The sequence below is a fragment of the Idiotropiscis lumnitzeri genome, chromosome 13 (assembly GCF_059441095.1).
Source record: "Idiotropiscis lumnitzeri isolate Australia: NSW breed Sydney's pygmy pipehorse chromosome 13, RoL_Ilum_1.0, whole genome shotgun sequence".
NCBI classification, from domain to species: Eukaryota; Metazoa; Chordata; class Actinopteri; order Syngnathiformes; family Syngnathidae; genus Idiotropiscis; species Idiotropiscis lumnitzeri.
In genome coordinates, this window is record NC_142403.1 from 8735168 (window position 1) to 8753318 (window position 18151).

An 18151-nucleotide genomic window follows, 5' to 3' on the forward strand; every position below is an offset into this window, starting at 1 on the left:
AATTCTCTCCAAGCCTATGAGCTGGCGAGGGCCCTTTCTTACTACACACCCAGCGGGGCTTTAAAAAGACCGGTCTCGCTCTGCATGCGCTTCTGCCGTTTTGGTTTTTGGCGTTTGCTTCTGAAAACCGGTCGTGTCCAGCATCTTCAACCTCCAGGTCACATCGCACTAGGGATGCAGACGCCACATCGCTGGCTTCGGAATCTCCCACTCATTCTTCTGGGAACTGTGTTGCTGGCAGGAGATTGGGCTGCTGTGGAAAGCCAAGGTGAGGAGTCAACATGGATACTAGTGGTCCCTGTGGTTGGGCTATTTCGAGCACTGTGTGTGCAGATGCAGGTAAACTCAACATGTTAATGTGTGTGAGGACAGACTGTCCTGAGAACAGAATGCACAAACTCAGATGTGTAAGCAGAGAGAGAAATCAACAATCCGGCACATAAGTGCACATAAGTGGTATTGAGCACATTTTTTCCCCCGGTGTCAACCTGTTTATAGACAATGGAGGGATGCATCTGTCTAAATGGACGTGAAATATTGTAATATTTGCTTCTTGATTGTTTTTTTTTCATTTTGTTCAAGTTGAATACAGGTTTTTATGTTAAATAGTGTCAAATAGTACACTAGACTTGACACTCATAATCTCTTCTGACATTGTTTAACGCGTGCACTAATCCCATTCTTGGCCATCTTCACAGTCCTGTACGAACATGAAAGAGAACCAGCCTACTGGGATGCGCAGGCCATGTCAACTCTGGATGCTGCGCTGAAACTCCGCCCTCGGGAGCACCAAGCCAAAAACATGATCTTGTTCCTTGGAGATGGTATATATATATATTTTTTTAACCTTTATTTTCAGAATATGTTCTATCAAAAAAGCTATTGCGGTAATGTCACAGTATGACAAACTGTTGAAAAGTAGAGTTCACGTGTGAACGCAGAACAATATGTATGTGTAGGTAGTCGATAAGTACTCGTTCCAGTTGGACTGAGTGGATGTGGATGCAATAAGAGGGCCGTATGCATGTGCTCAGCAGGAAAATGACTGCCTGGACCAACCATTTGGAACAGATTGTGTAAAGCTGACTGAGGTTCAGCGTGCCAGTACGCTGATTAATAAGATTAATTCCAATAATTTTGTTCTGGGTGGAGTCACTGAAAAATTGTAATGTGGAATAATGACCAGCCTGCAAATTGGCATCTAAAGCCCACCTTTGGGATAGCGACAAAAATATGGCATCGCTTGGCCATTATACAGACAAACAAATCAAAAATGTTATGTATTTGTGGTCTGTGTTGAATCACGTGGTTATGCGTGACGTCATCAAGCAGCGCGTGCGGTTGAGCAATGTAAATGAGAGCTCTTCAAGTCTTCCTGTTTTGCTTCGTTGTAATTAAAAAGTCATCCGTCTACACCTGAGCCTTCATTCATCCTTACCCGAATTAACAGTAGAGGATACAACAAAAGTGGCGACGAGGACGTCTGAACCTGCGACGTTTTTTTTTTTCTCTCTCGGGGTGGACTTTGCGCTGAGTGCGGAGGAGAAGTGGCGGCACAAGGTTTTTGGAAGCCGCGGACATTAAAAGTTTTGAGGAAGACAGTCAAGTAAGTGGCAGGCTGATTAACCAGGCGCAGAATGGCGGGAGTTATCGGCTCGATTGGCCCCTTTGACGAGGACGTTGAGCAGTGGAGCTCGTACACGGAACGTTTTGGCTATTTCGTTCAAGCTAATGCTATTGAGGACGAAAGGAAAGTACCAACGTTTTTGAGTGTGATGGGCCCGAAGACATTTACTTTGCTTCGTAGTCTGGTACGACCAGCTGCTCCGGGGAGTAAAACATATGAAGAGATAGTGGGTGTTCTCACTGGACATTTTTCACCAAAACCTCTTGTAATTGCCGAGAGATATAGATTTCACAAGCGCTGTCAAGAGGAGGGGGAGTCCGTAACCATGTTTGTGGCAGCTTTGAGAAAGCTAGCTGAACATTGTGAGTTCAAAGAGGTGCTAAATGACACACTAAGGGACAGACTAGTGTGTGGATTAAGGAATGAAGCAGCACAGAAAAAGTTGCTGACTGAAAGTGACCTGACCCTGGAAAAGGCTATCAACATCAGTGTTACAATGGAAATGGCGTCCAGAGAGGCTCAGCAACTAAATGCTACAGGAAGAGTGCACAACGTTGCCGGCAGTCAGAGCAGCTCTCCGGGACCGTGCTATAGGTGTGGTAACACAGGTCATCTTGCATCTACCTGCTGGTGTAAAGAAATGGACTGTCGTCAATGTGGCAAGAAAGGACATGTGGAAAGAGCATGTCGGAACAGAAAAACTATGGAAAAGAGTAAGAAACGGGATTTAAAAGACAAATTCAGAAATAAAAAAAAAGTGTACACTGTAAAAAATGACAAAAGCTCATCTTCTGATGAAGAAATGAACGTCAACACAGTGCGTATAATGAATGCAGATGAAAGCTCAGATTGCTATTGGGCTCAGACTAACCTAGAAGGGCATCCAGTTAAAATGCAGATAGACACAGGGTCCAAGGCATCACTAGTGTCATATCAGATCTACAAACGGTGCATGAAACATGTTCCTTTACGCCCCTCTGACACTGTTTTCAAGGCATATACAGGACACAAAGTGCACATTAAAGGAATGACCGATATAACGGTTGAGTGTAACAGTCAAACTGCTAAGCTACCAGTGTATGTTACGAGAGGAAACTTTGCACCAATCATGGGGCGTGTGTGGCTGAAAGCATTACGTCTTGATTGGCAAGAAGTCAGACAGTTGTCAAACGAGAATTTACAACTGCAAACCATCCTTGAGAAGAATGAGGAGGTTTTCCGACCAGAGTTGGGCAGCATGAAAAATATCACAGTGAAACTACACATTAAGCAAGGAAGCAAACCAGTGTTTATGAAGGCTAGGACAGTGCCTTATGCCATTCGTGACAAAGTCGAGGCAGACTTGGAAGCATTGGTCAAAAGTGGAGTGCTGGAACCTGTTTTAACAAGTGAATGGGCAACTCCCATTGTGCCAGTACCTAAAAAGAATGGAGGAATACGCACATGTGGAGATTTCAAAGTGACTGTCAATCCGGTGTTGAGTGCAGAGCAATATCCACTCCCACTGATTGATGATTTGTTTGCTGGACTGAGCGGTGGACAAAAGTTCAGTAAGATTGACTTAAACCAAGCATATCTGCAAATGCATGTGGAGGAAGAGTCACGTGAAATACTAACCATAAACACTCAAAAAGGACTGTTTAGGTATTGCAGACTGCCATTTGGTATTACATCGGCTCCAGCAATATTTCAGCGTGCCATGGATCAAATTCTCAGTGGATTACGTGGTGTACAGTGTTATTTGGATGACATACTGTGCACCGGAGCAACCGATGAAGAACATCTTCAAAATTTGGATGCCACACTGCAAAGATTACGTGATTATGGACTCAGAGTTCGCAAGGAGAAATGTGACTTCCTGAAACCATCTGTGGAGTATCTAGGGCACGTCATCGATGGGAAAGGCCTGCATACGTCACCTTCAAAGATCACAGCCATTGTGGACGCCCCGCCACCTGAGAACGTGAGTCAGCTGCGATCTTTTCTCGGATTGTTGAATTATTATGGAAGGTTCATACCGAATTTAGCTTCACTGCTACGACCGCTACATGAACTGTTATGTCAAGACAAGAAATGGAAATGGACTAGTGAATGTCAACAAGCATTTCATGATGCTAAAAATGCATTAACCACGTCTAAGGTGTTAACACATTTCAATCCGTCATTACCAATCCAACTGGCATGCGACGCGTCACCCTATGGAGTGGGTGCTGTCATCTCTCATGTGTTTCCAAATGGTGAGGACAGACCTATTGCGTTTGCATCCAGGACATTGAACAAGGCAGAGTCGAACTATGCTCAACTGGAACGAGAAGCACTGGGCATTGTTTTTGGCGTGAGAAAATTTCACCAATACTTATATGGAAGGAAGTTTACTCTGCTCACAGATCATCGACCTCTGACAACTATCTTGGGACCACACACAGGAATACCATCTCTGGCAGCTTCGCGTCTCCAGCGATGGGCTTTACTGTTGTCGGCTCACTCCTACGACATTAAGTATCGGAAATCAGTCTCTCATGGCAACGCAGATGGACTTTCAAGGTTGCCACTCCCTGTCACGAAACATGAGTCGAACACCGTGGACATCTTCTACTTCAGGAGCGTTGAAAGAGCGCCTATAACTGCATCCCAAGTGAAAAAGGCGACACATACTGACCCTGACTTGTCAGTGGTTATGGACATGGTCATGAATGGACGTTCAGTAGGTGATAGTGCTACACTGAAACCTTACAGTAATAGGAGGTGGGAACTTACTGTCCAGTCCGGGTGTCTGCTGTGGGGAAGGAGGGTCATCATTCCACAGTCACTGCGTGCTAAAATGTTGGAGCAGCTTCATGCGGGACACAGTGGAATAGTGAAAATGAAGGAGATGGCCAGAAGCTACTTTTGGTGGCCAGGGCTAAACAAGGAAGTCGAGCATATGGCCATGAGTTGCCCATCCTGTCACAAAACCCGTAACAATCCTCCAGCAGCACCACTCCATCCATGGGATTTTCCTCAGGACCCTTGGTATCGGATTCATATCGATTTTGCGGGTCCATTTGAAGACAGAATGTTCCTGATTGCTGTTGATGCACACAGTAAGTGGCCAGAGGTGGCTATAATGAAATCCACAACTGCCGAAAAGACAGTTGAGGAATTGGGAGAAATCTTTAGTAGATTTGGTGCTCCTGCCCAACTTGTTTCAGATAATGGCCCTCAACTTGTGTCAAAAGAAATGTCAGACTTTCTGCATGTCAATGGAGTACAGCACATCAAGTCAGCTCCATACCACCCTGCAACGAATGGGTTAGCAGAGAGGTTCGTGCAAACACTAAAAAATGCACTTAAAACATCACAAGGACAAGGAACGCTCCACCAGAGACTACATGAGTTTCTTCTCAAATACCGGACCACTCCACATTCAACTACCAAGACATCACCCGCCAGCCTGATGTTCAACAGAGAACTACGGACCAACTTGGATCTTCTTAAGCCTGCAGCAGTGAAAGACATTGTTCGGGCAAGTCAAAGGAAACAAATAATGCAACGGGACATTCATGCAAAAGACAGAGTTTTCACACCAGGAGAGAAAGTGCTCGCAAGGAATTATCAAGGCAAAACTAAGTGGATTCCTGCTACTGTGATTGCCCAAACAGGACCTGTCTCCTACACAGTTCAGTCAGCTGATGGTGTTTGGCGCCGCCATGTGGACCAACTTTTAAGGGCGTCTCCAAGCACCCCTGAATTGTCTGTGACTATCGATTGTGACAAAAATGTTGAGGAATGTTTACCTGAACCCTGTAATGTACCTTTACCTGTGGCAAATTCCGTTAGCCCTGCTGTTGTTCATGGTTCAGATAAATCTGTGGAAGAGAGCGCACCAGTACTAGAACCTAGTCATATGGAAAAGACTGCTGTAGCGCTAGAACGTCGCTATCCTACTCGGGAAAGGAAGGCACCTGATCGTTTGAATTTGTAGGTCAGAAAGGTGTTGGGAAAAAAAAAAAATGTTCTGAGTTGTTGGTGTTTTCTTACCTAGTTAAAGAGTCTAAAGAAAAAAAGCTGAAAAAGGGAATTTACTGCTTCTGATGTAAGAGGGGAGGAGATGTTATGTATTTGTGGTCTGTGTTGAATCACGTGGTTATGCGTGACGTCATCAAGCAGCGCGTGCGGTTGAGCAATGTAAATGAGAGCTCTTCAAGTCTTCCTGTTTTGCTTCGTTGTAATTAAAAAGTCATCCGTCTACACCTGAGCCTTCATTCATCCTTACCCGAATTAACAGTAGAGGATACAACAAAAAAAGTATATGGAATTTATCCCTTCTTTGCAGATATAACAGTTGAAGTTCTTTGTGAAAATATTTATCCAATACATCAGGCCAAATGAGCCTGGCTCACTTTCAATGTTCATTCCATATGTAGTCAGATGGGCTTGAGACTCAGGCCTTTCAAGTTATTTCCACATTAAACTCGTCCAAGCATGTCTTTATGGACCTTGCCTTATGCACTGGGGAGGAGTCATGCTGGACTGGAAAAGGCCTTTCCCCCAAATGAGATTTAATCAGGGCTTCTGGAGGCTTTCAAAATATCTATATAATAACATTTTTCAGTTTCAATCGTTGAATATATATACCGTAGTTTAATTGGAAGTCAACCAAAATATTTTCTCCACAAGAATATTTTCTATGCAGACATGGCATTCTGATTAATATTACATTTGTGGAATATGACTTAAGCAGTAAATTCCACCTGTTTTTAGCTATGTCAGGAGGCAGCCATTTTGTCACTTCTGTTGACTGAATATGACATCCCAGCTGCTCAGGGCTCAGCTAACGACCAATAATGTCTCAGCTTCAGAAGACAGGTGAGCCTTAATTGGTTGTTAGCTGAGCCCTGAGCAACTGTGATGTCATTTTCGTTGACAGAAGTGAAAAAATAGCCGCCCCCTGAGATGGTTAATAACGGGTGGATTTTTCGGCTCAACTCATATTCCACGAACGCAATATTAATCAGAATGCCATGTTTAGGCGAGTGAAGGCATATATAACATATTTTTGCAAGTAATATTTTGGGGTTGAATTCCTCTTTGAGTATTCACCATTATTATTGGTCCTCATGTTTCTACCATATTGACAGGCAAGTTGTTAGAAGAAGGAATGTTTTGGGATGACTATGTTCATCCTAAAAGATATCTAAACATCAATATGCAGCATTATATTTATCTGGTGGCGAGATAATCTAAAATGCATAATGACATTGTGTGACAGATTACCCATTATATTATATAAATCAGGAATGAAGACTTATTTACAGTAGGGGTTCAGGATGAGGAGCAACAATTCAGGTGGCGATGCGAATTTGTGCAGCGGCGGTTGTCAGATTAGATCAGCAAGATGCGACCGCTTTCAGCAATGTAACTGAAGTGATGCCGATCTCTGCGGAAAGTCGTCATCAAAGTTAGAACGGTATATTCACTGTGGTTGAGCATTTATTTATATATATATATATATATATATATTTATTTATTTTATTATTTTTGGTTTAAAGACAGCATATTTTGATGTGGTGTACCCTCTACCAGATGCTCTGTTTTAAATCAAACCTTTAAAGACTAATAGTCTTGAAACCGACTGAATGCAAACCTCTGCTTGCAATAACGTCATCAATCCTGAACCATTAGCATCAATTTTTTTTCTTTCTTCTTTTGTGATGCTTGACTGAAGCTTCCTATCATTGTTGTGTGTTCCCCTTTAGTCACTTCTATTCTTTTTGATACTGTGTCTTGCATCATTTATACTCTTTTGTACTTTTCTTCATGAAGTCTTATGCAACGTGTACATTGTGATACGTCCCCTCCTGCTTTCTGTAGGTTATTGCTGATGTCACTAGCAGATGTTAGGATCGTTCTTTACATCTCTCACAATGTTTCTACCATCCTGTACTGTTGTTTTCATTGGTCCACCCATGCAACATCTGTTATTTTGTACACTAGTGGTTTCTTTGGAAAATCTGAATGATTTCACTGACTATGACCGACGTTTAGGCAATGGCTCTGATTTGATTTGATTTTCCATTTTCTCTAATCTTCACAATTGCTTGTTTCTCCATACTTAGACAGCTCTTGCTCTGTGGTTTTCATGTCTTAATTTTGGTCTTTGTCTAGTCTTGTAGGCAGAACCCAAATAAGAATTTGAGCATATGAATTCAGCAATATTTATTTCTTGAACAATCAATGTCATGGTACACAAATGAGCAAGAAACCAAACCTGTCAGTCGTATGCAAATAAGGTGGCGTTAAACACACAACAAACACAAAAACCTTTGGATGACATAACATTTTAAAAATGACTCCAGAACACTCATTACTCTTGTGAGGATACGTGGAACAGAGAATGGATGGATGGATAGAAACACTGTAATTGTTCGAGAAAAAAAATACCACAAGCAAAGACAAGCTCGACATGAGTTGTCCTATGCTGCTTAGTAAAATTCTATGACACTGCACAGCAGTAACTTTGCAGATGTTGACACATGGCTTATTCTTTAAACAGTGGTGCTAATACTTGCCGAGCACTGCTCTGTCTGAAAACCACTGACTTGAATGTGCAGGTCCGTTTGCACTTTCAGTTGATGTTAATGGCATTGACTTTGTTTACTTGGAAGACGGTCAAATCCTCTTTTTACCTCAGTTTGACACGAATAGTCCTAGTTCTTCAAACAAACAGTTTTTTTTTTTTCAAACAAGGGGGGAAATGTCTGGTTTGGATTTTGGATGTTCATAAACTGAGGAGACCATTGGAAACTTTCAAGGGTCAGTGAGGTCATTAACTGACGAGAATATCCAAAAGAATATGCTGAAAAATAAATGCTTTTGTTTTAAACAAAGTTTTTGAAATGTGTATTTTTTAAAAAAGAAATTATACCCAAAATGGGAGATTGAATAGCATATTTAAAAGCAAGAAATCTAGAACTGTGATTTTTTTCATTGTCCAAGTACTGTATGTCTACTTCCTCACAAACTACATTTTCCTGTTTGTGATCGTTGATTCTTCATTCAAATATCCTCAGATAACTTTCTAACTCTATCGTATTGTGCCTGTGTTTCAATTTTATTTTATTTTTCAAATTTAAACATCGTAGTTACAGGTGGAAATGAGCCAAATAGGCAAGTTAAACAAATTCAAACAGCAACTCAGTAACCTGTCTGTGATTGTCTTCCAGGGATGGGCGTGTCCACTGTGTCGGCAGCTCGAATTCTGGAAGGTCAAATGCAGGGAAATGCAGGGGAGGAGACAATGCTGGCCATGGACACCTTTCCATATGTGGCACTTTCTAAGGTGACAACACATTGACACTACATATTTAATAAATAGGACGTAAAAACACAAATATTTTTGTCATATGCTAAGTTTAATTTCATTCATACTTGGCTGACACTGTAATCAAAGCTCAACATTGTTATTTTTGTCAAGACAGCTCTTGAATTAGATCTCGTTACATTTTTTGGGTGATCATTTCATTTTTTTAATCAATCACAATGTGGGAGAGCAGGTACAATATATCTAGTTCATACGTGAAAGGAAGCTCAGTTGTTAGTCTGTGTGCAGTTTTTCCTTTTTAAATGATTTACTTGCGTAATATGTTGGCTTTTACCTTCTTATGAAGACTTTGGCCCCCAAACTTAAGAAAAGTTAACAGTTTATATCGAAATGCTGACATTGTGGATAAACGGGACAAAATGGGTTTAAGGTGGGATCAAAGTTGAATCCAACATGTCTTCAATTGTGATAATCACAGAGAGAAGGAATGTTTAAAAATGTACTCTAACTGTTATGTACTGTATTTTATCATGTGCTGGTCTCTCTTTCTCAGAAAAAAACGTGTATTAACCCCAGCTATCTTTGGGCACTAGGCGGGGGACACCCTGAACTGGTTGCCAGTCAATCGCAGGGCATGTAAACAAACAACCATGCGCACTCACACTCATACATAGGGGCAATTTATAGTGTTCAAGCGACCTGCCATGCATGATTTGGGAATGTGGGAGGAAACCGGAGTACCTGGAGGAAACCCACGCAGGCACGGGGAGAACATGAAAACTCCACACAGGAAGGCCGGAGCCGGAATCGAACCTTCGACCTCGGCATTGTGAGGCCATTGTGCTATTAAGAATTCAATTGAATAATTGATCAATATAAGGGCAGTGCAATGTTGGACAAAGTCATTTTCAGGTGCAGACCGGAAATTACACCAAAGAGCAAGTAGAACCTTGACGGTTCTATACAACGGGTTATTGAATTGTGTCGGCTGAATCCTCATTGAGAGGAATGGACTTAACCCTCCTGTTACATGTGGCCGGAAATGCGTTTCAATTATAGGGTCAATTTGACCCATTCTCCAAACGAATCATTTAAAAAAAATATTTAATTAACTATATTAATCACCATTCGTTAGTTCATTGAGCTACTACACTTACTAAAAAAAAAAAAAAATTGGAATATGTCAGTTTGACCGGCAACCTAACAGGAGGGTTAAACATTTAATACTGTGTACACCATGTCTGTGATGGAAAACAGATAGTAAAAGAGTAAAAGAATTGTACATCAACTTCTTGATATGAAAGAAGTGTACAAAACGAAATCCAGATTGGCTCACAACATATGTGCATTTATAATATAGCATATATAGTTCACCATTAAACAATTAACATTTTGAAAAGCTGACAGACATATGTCCTTTATACTAGTCCTTTATACACCTTCATAATCACTAAAATCTGTCTTTACAAAGAATAATTGCCGTTTGCTGTCATTCAGTGTCTTTTTCCAAAGTTCATTTTTTATTTCTTAACAAATGTATTTTTCCTCACCAGACATACAGCGTAGACAAGCAGGTGGCAGACAGTGCTAGCACAGCCACAGCCTACCACTGTGGCGTCAAAGCAAACGCCAAAACTGTGGGTCTGAGCGGCAATGCAGTGGCCTATGAATGTAACACCACCTTTGGCAATGAGGTCTACTCCGTGCTGCGACGTGCAAAAGCCAAAGGTAAGGGTCAACAAGTTCAAGCGATTCTTATCTGTATATAAGATGAATAAAACCATCATCTGATAAGCATGTTACTGGAATCACAACAGTTATAGTTCAATGTTCAGCGCAGGCCTCATTCGGAGACAATTCATGATAGTATGATGGACTTGTTTTAGCTTCCTTAAAGTACAGCATGCTATATATTTATATTAAAACTTGCTAAACTAGGACTGCATTGCATAGACAGAAAAGACTAAGGCAACACTGTTATTAATGGTAAGAATGCCCTATTCTGATTTTGCATAGCCAATTTTAACGACAGTGTATGTTCCCCATGTTGAAAATCTGTTGACATTTACTGGACACCTGAAACAACCCACATGCTGTTTGCACGTACTCCTAATACGACTCCATTGGTTTAAATGTTTGGTGACCTTGGCATTACGTCAACGGGTACATCCATTTCCTTGTTTATGGGCTACCGTATGTTTAAACTGACGTCAAACTGGTCTGTTGTTTTAATACATATACATATGTTTAAAGACCTCTTTTTGCGGCCCGCAGAGAGATGTTGTCACTTGTGAAAAGTCAGCCAGAATGAATGATGCCTAAATAAATGATCGAGCATATTCAGCGTTTTTTTTTTTTTTATTACAGTTGCAACTTTGTTCAAAGGTATCACATTAATATACAAGATGTAGCATAAACAATTTGCACAGGTAGTCTTCAAATGTATCAGAAAAACAACAACATGATTTAGCGTATCTGCAAAACATTATTTTGTTCTAGTGGTCTTATGCAATGCTTAAACTGTTGTTATCTGTATTAATTTTAGCATTCAGATGTTTTGAAATTGGAAAGATAGCACTTCCTTTAATAGAGTAACGTAGAATGTTACAGTTGTTAATAAATATAATTTCCCCCAAAAAACAAACAAAAAAAAACAAACACTTGAGTAGCAGCCTAGAAGGTCATATCAGCATGTCAGATACTATCAGCGGTCTGCTTGCAGGTAAATCAATCATTTTAAAATGTTAACAAATCTTTTTTTTTTTTTTTGTCTTCACTGTCCAGGTAAATCAGTTGGTATCGTGACTACCACTCGGGTCCAGCACGCATCACCAGCTGCTGCCTATGCCCACTCAGTCAGCCGTAGCTGGTACAGTGATGCGGATCTTCCCAGTAGCGCACGTCATCAAGGGTGTGTGGACATCGCCACCCAACTCGTTACCAACGTTGACATTGACGTGAGATCATCTCTGTTATTTTTACAAATATTCAAGATTGTACTGATTTGTGCCCCCCCCCCCACACAAACAAAAAAATACGGTCCAATTCTTTTAAACTTGTGGAATTGCATGGTAGAATTGGTACGGTGGCACATATGCGGTACAGTGGCACTTAATTTACGGTAGACAATTGATAGTTGGACGGATGGAATTCCACAGGCATATTTACTCTCTCCTATTATATATGATATTCATTTTATCAACACATTCACCTTATAGAAAAGATTACGATGTGTATTGCTTGGCAGTACGGGTGACTATTTATTATTTTATGACCGAATTTTCCTACAGTGTAATGGGTGTGCAAGGACTTTGGTCTGGTGGAACGATCAAAGAACTTTGACAGGATAGATGTACAGAAACAGTGGATTGTCATAATTATGAACAGGGAGTTTAATGTTTAGCATTTGTTTGGGTTAGGTTAGGTTGTTAGTGCACTTAATGTTCTAGGATTTGAAAAAAATGCTGTAAATGATACACGCGTACTTGTGCACAACGTTCAGTCATGTTACAAAGTCTTGCTCAGTTGACAATTCTGCCTGTCAGCTGATCCGCAGCCAGTGTACAACAGCTGGTTAGTAATTTTTCCCCCCCCTCAGGCATCCAATTGGCTCAGCTGACCCTTTCAACATAATACTTTACTTCACGTCATCCAGGAAGCCATCAGCATGCCAATTCGTGTGTTCTTTCTTGACTTGACAAATTACAAGCCACTCTTTAGTGTTGCTTTCTTTGCCATCACTTTTCTATGTATGAGCGCCCAAATGAAGGGCAATTAGCCATGTTGCCAAATGTCAAACCTACTGTTTATCATGAAAAAAAAAAACATGAGGTTTCTTTTTTTGACTAAGTCAGTTAATCCTTTTTGGCTAAAGTTGACATCCAACGGCTGTCATTAGCATCTTTTACACAGAAGCTGCGTAATAGTGCCAAAACATGAAACTGACAGTGACATTGTACTGCCTCATTTATTTATGAAGGCTATGCATGAACAAAAGCAAAATAGCATCCCAGAATGTTAATTGATTGATCATTTTGTGATGGGAAAACAACAGCATCAGTTACCAAAAGACTTTTTTTTTTTTTTTTATTCCGCAAACAATGGTGCAGTGTTATGGCAGTGCAAAAAGAAGATAGAACTGTTAAAGTCGGTGTAGTAAAAAATATAACAACTCTTGGTGTCCCTTTAAGGTGATCCTGGGAGGAGGGAGGATGTACATGACACCAAAAGGTACTTCGGACCCTGAGTATCCAACCTCCAACTCTCGCAAGGGGGACCGCAAAGACCAGAGGAACCTTATAGACGTCTGGCTGAAAGCTAAACCAGTAAAGTCATCTAAAATGGCTTTTCAAAATCAGTACTTTTTTATGACACTTAAAAAGATGGTACAAACCAGATCGTGTCAATGCTTTGTCTAATGTGCGGACTAATTTGTCTTTCAGAACAAGAAATCACGCTATGTTTGGCACAGGAAGGAGTTTGATGAAATAAACATTAAAACTACTGATCGACTCATGGGTGGGTAACTTTTAACTTGGTATACGAATGCGACAGGCAAGCATACCGTATGAATGCAACCGGCAACATTATTAGCATGCCTGTGTGAAGGCTACCTAGTTGTTGATAGACAGAACTCCAGCTTATCTTCTGTTGTGAAACGTTTGCAGGGTTCAGGTACTACACGTCAACTTTCATCTTAACAGCTATATGAAGTCATCAAAGTGTGACACCGCAAATTGATAGCCGTATGTCATTAACTCCTTACAATGGTGATAAGAATCCAAGGGCACGTTTCTTGTTCTGACTATGCACCGTGCACCAGCTCGACGCCTTCTATTTGGGCAAATAAACAAAAGATTTATACTTTGAAAGCATTTTCATGTTCAAATTGCTGAAAAGGCGAAATATTCACTTTCTTTATTTAAATGCCTGTAAGTCATGACATAGGTTTGAAAGCATGTGTTTACCATTTTGTTGCATCACCATTTCTGGTAAGTCCACGCTATACTTTGCATTTGTACGAGCGTGTATCCACAACTATTTATAGATTCATTGGTTGTTGGCTTTCGGTGCAGCTCACAGGTAGTTCAATGTTCATTTTCAGTCATTTCAGATTGTCGAACACTTTGGGCAACAGCATGGGCTAAATGTTAGTGGAGGTGTTTGGTTTCTATTATCATCACAGTGTTACACAATTGAAATAAAAGTCTCACCGTCCTTGCCTGTGAACAATTTGGCATTTGCAGCTAACTCTTCGAAAGTCACCTGTTAACAATTAAGTCCATTTACAACTTGTTTTTCCTAGCATGCCCTCTTCTCGCTCTAATTTTTGTTTCCACCACTGAAACCTTTTGGGTTAGATAAGAATCAATGTCTTTTTTTTTTGTCTGATATTCCATCTTATTTTTGTTGTATCATTCTAAACAGCTCTATAATCTCACCTTTTTTGTTCAAGGTCTGTTTGAGCCAAAGGATATGAGATTTGAAGTTTTTCGAAACACCACCCGGGACCCCTCTATTGTGGAGATGACGGAGAAAGCCATTCAGATCCTGAGCAAGAATCCAAAAGGCTATTTTCTTTTTGTGGAAGATGAGTACTTGATATTAGCAGTAGAAGGATGTGTCATGAACTGTAACGTCTGGAACTCATGTACCTTTATATATATATATATATATATATATATATATATATATATATATATATATATATATATATATATATATATATATATATATATATATTATATATATATATATATATATATATATATTATATATATATATATATATATATATATATATATATATATATATATATATATATATAAATAAAATAATGTTTTCTTGTTTTTCAGTACGAGGGAGAATTGATCATGGCCACCACGATGGCATAGCCAAACTTGCACTGACAGAGGCTGTGATGTTTGACCGAGCAATTGATCGAGCTTCACAGCTGACCAAAGAATCGGATACATTGACTGTTGTCACAGCTGACCACTCTCATGTCTTCACTTTCGGCGGCAACACACCCCGAGGAAATCCAATCTTTGGTATGAGTCATTTAAATTCATGTTCTGTTTGACCAGTGTATTATTATTCTCCTTCACCACATTTCTTTTGGCGGCCCAGGGCTGGCACCAAAAAAAGCGGATGACCAAATGCCTTTCACCAGCATCCTGTACGCCAACGGCCCTGGTTATGTGCATATAAATGGAACCAGAGGGAACATCACGATGGTGGATTACTGTAAGGACATGATAATAACTTTCAGATGCAAGAACTTGTCTCAGCTTGGGTGTATTGATGTAATTATAGCTTGCTTTTAATCACTGGGAAGCAAAAGTTCAGCTATAATATTTATAGGATTCACTGTGCTCTGCTCAGTTTTGTTTTAAACTCTTCTGTGTAAATGTACAGGATATATTTAAAAAAAAAAAAAACTATTTGTGTTTCTTTGTGGGACACTGTAAAAGTACTCACCCAGTTATTCCGCTCCTGCTCCGCACCATTTGATGCAGTCATTGCATTATTGGTGTGTGTTATTCTTTCTTGGGTTGAATTCGTTTTGTAAGCCCTCAATTTTGCCTGCTTCCATAAAACAGTCGTATCTGTTTTGACAGGTGCAACACATCTGGTACCTTGGATAAAGTGGGATTACAATTGAGGGATTCATTTGTAAAATGTATCGAATTTTTTTTGAGAAGCCTCACATTGACACTGTTTTTTCTGAAAAAGGTACCATTTTATTATAGCTTTATACATTTGTATTTATAATAGAAAACAAAAGGAGATTGAGATTTGATTGATTTACTGGTCATTGGTTCTGCAGTCCAAAAATTTGAAAACAATGTTAGATTTTACTAACTGGCAGAGCGGGGCACTTGACCCTTTTTTGACGGCTGCGATATTGGTCCCATTCTGACCTTAACCCTGTGGCCACCTCTTTTCATACACTAACAGTTGGTCGTTGGTAGTATTGACGCATTCAGAGGCAATTTCTGTCGTGAGGAGGTTCATCACATGCACCAGTGCTGATTCATGGGCCGGACTAAAATCAACCGCTGGCCTTTGTTCATCGAACCCTTTTTGAACATTCCCCCTCCCCCTTCCCAAAAATGGGCGTCCAGCCAAAGCAAGAGATAAACTCAAGGCTTGAACAATTATGGTGTTTCTGCGTTTTCTTTGTGGTTTCATACGGGTAGAGCTCAGTTACATTCTCTTCTCTACTCATTTGATTTGCAGATGACGAGGAGTACATGCAGCAGGCCGCCGTTCCTCTCGATGCTGAGACACACGGTGGCGAGGATGTCGCCATTTACGCCAAAGGCCCCATGGCTCACCTCTTTCATGGGGTCAAAGAACAGAACTATGTAGCTCATGTTATGGCCTATGCAGCCTGTTTGGAACCCTACACAGACTGTCCCCCTCAACCTCATTCTCACAAATCCTCTGCACATGTGAACACACCCTCAAGCCTAATATTTGGACTCACTGGCCTCCTCTGGCTGGTGAGATGACATCCACACACAAACTATACACATGCATCAATTCACACAGCTATAACAATGCAAGTAAATAGCATACCTACTTGTAGCAGGGAATAAATCAAGTAAATGTGTATTTAGCCATCTCATTTTGAAATTCAAGCGACTATTTACACATTAGCAAAAGCAAGAAACACAAACATTATTTTAAGTAAACTCCAGGCAGTTGTTGGAAAATACAAAGCCTTGTTTGGTAATTTTATTCGAAGCAATATTTTCATATTATGTTGTCAACAAAAATGTGGTGGCCAGGTTTCTGTCCTATTCTCATCATTTTGATTATTTACGCGTGACACACCAAGAATAACTTCAAGGCAACAAGTTGGCTGAAGGATAATTGTTCAGTTTTTTGGCGCACTCGTGGATACTGAAAGAAGGGCTGGACTCAGAACCAGGAGCCAAACTGCCATTCTAAGCTGTAATACCAATAGACCTTAAGAATTAATAATGGTACTGTACATCTTATCAGGATTTTATTTGTATTTTTTTATTTTTCTAAAGCAATGCTGTCAAATCTGAACCTCATGGGGACCAAAGGCAACTTTTTTTGTTTGTCCGAGTTGCTGTCACTAATCTATTTTAATTATCCGTGAATGTATTTTATATGCAAAATGTATTTTTATACACTGTTTTTGCAGAATGTCTGATATAAAAAAATAAACAATATTAATGCTACCTTAATAACAGTATTCAGTTTATTCTTTGTGCTTTTATATTATTTATCATTATACATTCATAATAATTATGCATTTTTTAAAAATGTTTTTTAGTTATTGGCCTTCTGCTTTACAGTTGGATAAAATAAATGAAATCAGTCATATGAAATTTAAGTGATGTATGTATTTTATTTTAATTGATTGATATTAGAGATTTTATACATATTATGCAATTTGTAGTTATTAAAATATTTTAGTCTTTAGTCTAGTCATTAGTCTTTTTTTATTTTATTAGACTTTCATTTTTATTTACTTTGAATTTTACTCTCTTACCTTATTTTTCAATGAGCGATGAATCACATCACATTAAAGAAAACTTTAATGGGTGAATTTACACAAAATTCACTGGATTGGTGTGATGCACTTGGGACTGTTACACTTACTTATGATTACATTGTAATTAATTTCTCATGTCCATGCTGTCTGCTGCCCTCTAAAATGAAAATAAAATTGTTATCATTTTGACACAGCTCTCAGTCACAAGTTTTCAGCAATTATATACAAACATGTATAATGTATTTTAAAAGAAAGAATGGCCATAAAGTAATCTATTGGAGATTTGTAATGATACTGTTATGATCACCATGAACATACACTATAATTATTGGCAGTATAAATAAGATAATAGATCACTAGAACTCACTAACACACCCAATGTCAAGTATAACTGTACAAGTGATTGTATTTGCACGTGGAGCTCATAACTATCACATGTAATGAACCTCAAAATTTATCTACTGGTCATATTTACTGGAAGATGCATTCATTGAAAACCTTGTAGACAATAACCGATCGAAGGACAAGAGCTCCATAGATTTAGCGCCCCGACTCTAGTCGCTCGTGTGCGTGTGTAGGGGTGTGTGTGTGTGTGTTGTAACGTTTTCTTTTGCCTGTTGTAAAACATAGGTGCCCTTTGTTCCTTAACTGTGACTATAAAAAGATAAAGGTGAGTTTTCCCCCG

At 39.7% G+C, this 18151-nt stretch overlaps 1 protein-coding gene across 1 annotated transcript; it reads left to right on the forward strand.

The window, feature by feature from the left end:
* The first annotated feature begins 33 nt into the window (after window positions 1–33).
* On the forward strand, window positions 34–17114 carry alpi.1 (alkaline phosphatase, intestinal, tandem duplicate 1). The gene is made up of 11 exons (XM_088313791.1): window positions 34–268; window positions 699–824; window positions 8833–8948; window positions 10484–10658; window positions 11715–11887; window positions 13121–13255; window positions 13373–13448; window positions 14386–14520; window positions 14789–14980; window positions 15060–15176; window positions 16173–17114. Exons 1-11 carry the CDS (start codon window positions 85–87, stop codon window positions 16445–16447), a joined length of 1704 nt encoding a protein of 567 aa, XP_088169917.1. The 5' UTR covers window positions 34–84; the 3' UTR covers window positions 16448–17114.
* The last annotated feature ends 1037 nt before the right edge of the window (window positions 17115–18151 follow it).

What these genes read in the sequence shown, in the direction of transcription:
- alpi.1 (XM_088313791.1), top strand. Translation starts at nt 85, where the DNA reads ATGCGCTTCTGCCGTTTTGGTTTTTGGCGTTTGCTTCTGAAAACCGGT. An exon ending in TTACCAACGTTGACATTGAC is followed by an intron (nt 11,888 to 13,120) that starts GTGAGATCATCT and finishes TGTCCCTTTAAG; the next exon opens with GTGATCCTGGGAGGAGGGAG. An exon ending in AACTACTGATCGACTCATGG is followed by an intron (nt 13,449 to 14,385) that starts GTGGGTAACTTT and finishes TTTTTGTTCAAG; the next exon opens with GTCTGTTTGAGCCAAAGGAT.